This window comes from Mastomys coucha, unplaced genomic scaffold (assembly GCF_008632895.1).
Source record: "Mastomys coucha isolate ucsf_1 unplaced genomic scaffold, UCSF_Mcou_1 pScaffold3, whole genome shotgun sequence".
Taxonomy (NCBI): domain Eukaryota; kingdom Metazoa; phylum Chordata; class Mammalia; order Rodentia; family Muridae; genus Mastomys; species Mastomys coucha.
In genome coordinates this window covers 60,844,456-60,851,405 of record NW_022196909.1, presented here as the reverse complement: position 1 = coordinate 60,851,405, position 6,950 = coordinate 60,844,456, and the positions used below count along the sequence as shown (strand labels likewise).

Here is a 6,950-nt window from a genome sequence, read left to right as displayed (position 1 = left end):
AAAAAAAAAAAAAAAGAAAAGAAAAAAGGGGGGGAAAACAAACAAACCCCAAAAACCAAAAACAAACTAAACCAAACCAACCAAACCAAACCAAACCAAACAAAAAAACCTTTAAAAAAAGGCAATTCTCTTTCTGAGGATGGAAAGATGTCTGTCTCAGTGGTTAGGAAGCCCCGAGTTTGGTTCCCAGCATCTATGCTGGGCAGCGCAGAAACACCTCTAATTTCCAGGACGATCAAAATCAAATACCTTTGTCTCTGCACTCACAAGCACATACCCACACAAGTACATATTAATGAAATATAATAAAATCTTAAAGATTCTTGGTGCCAGAACGATGGCTAAGTGGTTAAGAGCCCTTGCTGCTCTTACAGAAGAGCTGAGTTTGGCAGTTAATCACACCTATAACTCCAGTTCCAAGGGATCCAACACCTTTTTCTGGTCTCTGTAGGCACCAGGTACATATATGATGCACATATGTATATGTATAGGCATATATGTATATGCCTATATATATGTGTGTGTGTGTATGGGATTTATGTTACAAATCAGTATTTCTCCCTCTAGCCATTACAATAATTCAGTTGCTTTTGAAAAACAAAAGTTTTTCTGTTTCTTTTTAAAATTTTCTTTCTTGAGACAAAGTTTTACTCTGTAGCCCACTATATTACAACTATGTAGCCTAGGAGGGCCTGAACTTGTGGCAATCTTCCAGCTTCAATTCCTCAGGGCTAAGCATTATAAATGCCACCCACCACACCTGGCTTGTTGAATACTTAATATGTGTAACACACTTTACAGATGACTTAACTGAAGAAAGAATCAACATTCCAAGTTCTGGCCACATGTTAGCAATCATTCTGTTCATTTCTAGTCACTGGGGAAAGCACCTGTGTGGTCATTAAAGGGTTAAAGAGCTGTTCTCTTCAACAGGCTCCAGTGGCAGTGCCCAAGAGTTCCTTACTTGACAACATGCTCCAGGATCTGAAGGCCAAAATGTCTGACGATGGCAATTTGTGTTTTTTCAGCCAACTTCAAGCCACATGGGACACAGATAGGGCACTTTTCTTTAAACTCTTCACAAAACTGAAAGAAGAAATGTTAATATTTCCATGGGGAGGCATGAGAGAATGGAGACTAAAAATCCTACGAAAAGTTCAGCCTTATCTGATTTTGTATGCTACTGGGAACTGAACTTTTCCTGTGCAAGGCAAACACAGTACCACTAAACTATATTCTCAGCTTTCTCTCTTTGGTGTATGTGTGCAGTGTTCTCACACATATGTTCATGGATGATATAGCTGCACACACAAATAGAAGCCAGAAACTAAAGTTGAATGTCTTTCTCTCTCTGCTGTTTTGAGATCCTGGAACTCAGGATTTGCCGAGACTGGCTGGTGAGCAAACTCAGGGATCTGTTAGTCTCTTCCTCCCCTACATCTGGATTATGGTGCCCAGCCATAATTACAAGTACTTCACCTTCTATGCCATCTCCCAAGGTTGTTCTGTTTACTTTTTTTGAGAGAGGGTCTCACTAAGTTTCGGTGTTTAGCTTTTGAATCCCCTGCCTTAGTAGCAGGGATTACCTGCTGTCCTTTTAGCTACATTTTTAAGATGCGAAATCTACATTAGTAATACTGACACTCTCCATTTAGATACTAGTCATGCTAATACTAAAAATAAACTAGATCTAAACGAGTAAAAAAATGTTAGAGATATACCCATACAAGTAGAATGTCAGTCCCTAGGGATTAGCTTTAAAAACTATGGGTGCCAGAAAGACATAGTGAACAACCAAATCTCTGTATCACCTGAGTTTAGGTCATAGAACTACTCGGGATCACTGGGGTGCTCTACTTCTTTGCCTATGTATTCTTCACAATATAAAAAAAAAAAAAAAAAGAAAGAAAAAAGAAAACAGAGTTGTTTGGTTCCAAATCCTGCGCCACATACATCTCTATGTCGGCGCCCACTCTAAAGAGAAGAAGCTCTGTTGCAGGTATTAACGTTCCCAAATAGCAAAACCTGAACTAGACCCTGGGGCGGAGAGCATTCGGGACGCAAGAAAATTACTTCCAGGAAACCAAAGTGCCTGTGCAAATGCAAAGCCAGTGGTAAAGTTCATCGCGCAAAAACAGCCAAAGACTATCTCACAGCTATAAACATGGAAGGAGCGTTACAAATCAGCCTAGAGATGCCCAAGACTAGGAAGCGATAGAGGTATGTAAGGATGTAAGAAAATGGACACTCGGGGATCTAGAATCAGCACAAGTCTGGAGTGATCAGCAGGGAAGAATGAGGGAGGCATTGGGGAAGGAATTTGCACGTGCGCTCCCCGAACGCAAGGGAATGTGGGGTTGGCCCATGAGTCAGAGCCGGCGCAGCCTGCGGTGGTGGCGACCACGGTGTGGTCTAGAGTGAAAAGAAGTGAGGAGCGGGCAAAAGAGCCACTGAGAAATAGCTAGGGAGTGTGCAACAGTTAGGGACCCTTGCGTGCGACGTTCAAAGGCAAGCGCGCAAGCAAGAGAAGACTCAAGTGGGAGGAGGTGAGGGCCGCGACCAGAAGCCACCCTCCCCACAGTGAGTGGGAGGATCAGAGGCCGCAGAGGCAGGAGACGAACTGAGTTTGAAGAGGCCGTGAGGGAAGCCTGGGATAGGGGTCTCGGGGCAGGCCCAGGCCGCCAGGACCCCAGCTACCTTGAGGGCTTCCAGCCGGTAGCGCTGGGTAGAGCTGGGGTCCATCATGACCGTCACCGCTTTCACTAGCTCCTCGCACAGCGCGTTCACTTGCTCCATCTCCATGGCTAGAGCCGGGAACACCACCGGCGTCCCGGGAGCACGAGGTACGCACGGTTCCCCTGGCCGGACCACACGTTGATACCGGGCCGCGCCGGGCTGGGGGTGGGGAAACGGGAGGAGGAGCGTGAGTACCAGAGGTGGGAGCTGGGAAGAACCCAGCGCTGCGCATGCGCCTAATCCACCACCGCGCATGCGCGCGCGGAAGTGGCGGCTCTGGGCGACGGCCGCGCCTGTCTGGGAGGGGCTGGGGACGGAAGTTGCGCGGTGCGCAGGCGCGTCAACCGTCTCTCGCCGCGCGCGCGGTGCTGAACTCCACAGTTCCCCTGGGCTTGCGGTGGGGCGTAAACCTTCAGGCTGTGAGGGCAGTTTGCTCGGCGGGATCCTAGCGATACCTACTCGGTTCTCTGTCATCAAAGACAGTAAGTCCCTCTCAGAATCCACTGACCTGCTCCCGGGAAGGCGGCGACATCGTCTAGACGCTGTCATTTTCCTCCCAGTGGACTCAGCCCAGAGCCCGCACGCAGCATTGCTCTCTGCAGTTTTGACAGGTGGCGCCTTGGTAAGAACATTAAAATCGCAGTTCGGGGTCGCTGCATCGGATTGCTTTTGAAGCTTTGGCTGTCGGTTTTACTTGGAGTGACTGGGCCGAAATGAAAAGCATGCTTACTGGGAGAGAAGGTCCTAAGATTGCCTCTAAGGAGAGTTTTCTTGTAGAAAGAGTTTTCATGTAACTTTTAAACCTTCCTCTTCACCCGTACATATTTTCTTGTGCGTGTTACTACACGACCGACTCCAAACGTGCTTTTGTACAGAATGGGATGAACTGAGATGTTTGAAAACGCATCCCACTATACCTCTGGGAGGCCGAGGCAGGAGGATGGCTTCCAGTTTGAGGCCAGACTCAGCTGCAACGTGAGACTGTCTCACAAAACAGAACCAACAAGGAGAAGAGCCAAACCCAAATACACGTAGTCCTTTACATTTTGGCATTGTGTCGATTTTTGCCACTACATAAAATTACAAAATGAACACATTAAAGGCTTCATTATCTCTTATCCTGCATATATTTTATGGGATGTTTTTTCCACTTAGTAGTAAATTGTTGCCCTTAAATCACAGCTTCGCTTCCAGTTTTACCTCTGATATTTATATCGAATATGGTACTTATCCTGTGTTGATTATGACAATACATTTGCCATTTTCTGCCTTTATCTGTTCCAGTACCACTTCAGAGCAAAAGGATGCCTGACTTAAGTGTAAAAGGTTTTTAAACTTAGGATCAGTTTGTTTTAGGTGAGGGATTAGATTTGTAAGGTGTTAATGCCTTGAACATTCAATATTTTCTTAGTTGTCTGTTTTCTTTACAGTGATATGCAGCTTTGTCCTAGTAGTTGGTTGGTACTGTTTTCAATGCGATTATTTGAAAAATAACTGTTTAAAGTTACAGTTGGGTGCTAGCTCACTCATCTGTATAACCTGTTTCTTGTATTTAAATCCTGAATTTCCTGTGTTTCTGTAAAAAGTATTATTTGTGATAGACCATTGGTATGCAAAGCTACTGAATGTTGGAATTGTCTTGAGAACCTTTAAAACTGTACGTGTAATCTCAGCGTTTGGTGGGAGGTGCAAAAGAACTTAGGTTCATCCTTGGCTACAGAGCAAGTTTTGAGGCTGATTTGGACTACATGACATTCAGAACCATTCTTCAAAACAAAAAAGAAATTGTACAAATAGAAAATCACAAATAGAAAATCACTGAACATCACAAAGTAATCGCCGCAGGTAGGATCTATTGATAGTTGCATAGTTACTAAAAATTTGCAGAGAAACAGGGTATTTACATAGTGTTAGATTATCCTCTTCATTTATGTGTGTCTGTGTTTTCTTCTGACTTTTTATATAACCCAGGCTGGCTTTGAACTTCAAACCTTTTTGTCTTAGCATCTTGAGTGCTAGGACTTCAGAAGTATGCCACCATGCTCTTTGGCCAAATGTTTCTAAAAACATTTAAAAGGTTTAAAATTTGTTTGGGAACAGTTTGTGGTGGCACACATCTTTAGCCCCAGTACTCAGGAGGCATTTGTTTGGACCTCTGTGAGTTTGAAGCCACCTTGGTCTACAGAGTGAGTTAAGGAGTAGCTAGTGAGACCCTGTTTCACTGACTCCCCCAATTCTTGATGAATGCTATGATATTACATATAGTTATTGTCTTTCTAAATTCTCAGAAGATTGATTCCAGGATGCCCTTCTTGGTATATGACCCATTTATGCTATTACATACATAGACACGCACACAGAGACACTTGCTGAGGTTCAAAGTTATGGTCTTGAACATGCTAGGAAAGAGCTCTAACATTGAGAGACACTCCCCAAATACTTCAACTTATAACACCTAGGACTGTTTGAATAGATACCTTGTATCTTCTAGAGAATGATGGGAAATGTCCATGTGCATTGATTGCATGTTTTTTTTCCTGAATATTTTTTATTCTGAGGTTAATTGATAAAGAACATTTTCTTCTCTTTTCCCTAAATTTATGTTTGAGATCTGTCAATCAACTAGAATACTCTTTGCTCCTCTCCCCATAGTGATGTACATTGTGGGTGTATTGTTCTCTGGTTTTAATTTTCATTTTTCCATGATTGGTGATGCTGAGTCCATTGTTAGGCACTGTGGTAGTTTGGGTAAAAACAGCCCCATAGGTTTCTATGTCTGAATGCTTGGTTCTTAATGGAACTGTTTGGAAAAAATTAGAAAAATGGCTTTGTTGGAAGAGCTGTGTCACTGGGGATGGGGTTTTAAGGTTTCAGAAACCCACCCCCAGGCCCAGTCTGTTCTCTCTGCCTTTGGATCAGGATATAAAGGTCTCAACCACTGCTCCAGTACCATGCCTGTCTTCCTGCCATGATGATCATGGACTAACCCTCTAGAACTGTCAGCAAGCTCCCAATTGAAGGATTTCTGCTGCCTTGGTCATGATGTCCCTTCACAGCAACAAAGCAGCAACTAAGACAGGCAGTTTTAAAATGAAATATTTTTCTGTTTATGTCTTCCAGAAATAAATGTGTATCTTTTATGAATGTCTTTTTCTTAGAATGAGTAGCCAGATGTGATTGATGCATGCTTGTGATCCCACACTTGGGAGGTAAAGGCAGGAGGATCAAGTGGAGTTTGAGCCAAGTAGAGCTCTATCACCTTCATAAAATTATGCTAGTTTATTCTCATGTCAAAAGTAGATGAAAATATCCTTCATTCTTATTAGTTTTCACATTCTTGTTTTAACTCATCAATTAAAATGTAAATATTTGGTAGTTATTGTTTTGAGATAGGGTCTTACTATGTAAAACTGAAAAATCTGCCTGCCTCTGCCTACTGAGTACTGGGATCAAAGATGTGTACTACTTCACCTCGTAGAAGTACAGTGGAGGTGTTTTTGTATTTTAGATTAAATATTTTTCTGTTTATGTCTTCCAGAAATAAATGGCTCCTGGACAGGATCGAGTGGTTGCTCTTGTAGATATGGATTGTTTTTTTGTACAAGTGGAACAGCGGCAAAATCCTCATTTGAGAAATAAACCTTGTGCAGTCGTACAGTACAAATCATGGAAAGGTGGTGGGTATGTATCATGATAGTGTCATGACTGGTTTGTGTTCATGTATGTGTGGGTGTGTGGGAAAGTCAGAGGTTAATATTGAGGGTCTTCCTCAATTGCTCTCCACTTTGAGAGTCTATCATTGAGCTCACTGATTCAGTGAGGCTGTCGGGCCAGCAAGCTCCCTTCCCAGACCTAGGATTAAAGCATATTCTATTGCTCCCAGCTTTTTCTGTGGGTCCTGGGAAATCCAAACTCAAATCTGCTTATTTGCAGTACAGGTACTTTATTGATTGAGCCATCTTTCCAGCCCCTCATAGTATTTTTAAGCATTTTTATGTGTATGAGTATTTTGTCCATATGTTTGTATCACCTGCATACAGTACCCACAGAGGCCAAAAGGAGGGTGTCAGATCCCCTGGGACTGGAGTTACAGACAGTTGTAGGCTACCCAGGTAAAAAGAGCAGCCAGTGCTCTTAACCCTGGGCCCCACTAGTGGGTTGTTTTTGTGTTTTTCGAGACAAGGTTTCTCTATGTAGCCCTGGCTGTCCTGGAA

The 6,950-nt window shown here is 43.3% G+C and overlaps 2 protein-coding genes across 4 annotated transcripts in view; one reads left to right on the top strand and one right to left on the bottom strand.

The window, feature by feature from the left end:
• Xpo5 (exportin 5) overlaps positions 1 to 2,932 on the bottom strand; it is a 45,070-nt gene extending 42,138 nt beyond the window's left edge. Inside the window, exons 1-2 of the mRNA XM_031348374.1 lie at positions 2,698 to 2,932; positions 965 to 1,086 (exon numbers count right to left, since the gene is read on the bottom strand). Coding sequence (XP_031204234.1) covers positions 965 to 1,086; positions 2,698 to 2,802 — 227 coding nt within the window. The 5' untranslated portion in view covers positions 2,803 to 2,932. The remainder of the gene's footprint in view (positions 1 to 964; positions 1,087 to 2,697) is intronic.
• Positions 2,933 to 3,070: 138 nt separating this feature from the next.
• Polh (DNA polymerase eta) overlaps positions 3,071 to 6,950 on the top strand; it is a 29,369-nt gene continuing 25,489 nt past the window's right edge. Inside the window, exons 1-2 of one of the 3 annotated variants that reach the window (XM_031347747.1) lie at positions 3,071 to 3,218; positions 6,275 to 6,417. In XM_031347747.1, coding sequence (XP_031203607.1) covers positions 6,281 to 6,417 — 137 coding nt within the window. In that variant the 5' untranslated portion in view covers positions 3,071 to 3,218; positions 6,275 to 6,280. Of the gene's footprint in view, positions 3,359 to 6,274; positions 6,418 to 6,950 lie in introns of those variants that run through there. The other 2 variants (XM_031347745.1, XM_031347748.1) reach the window with 2 other exon arrangements.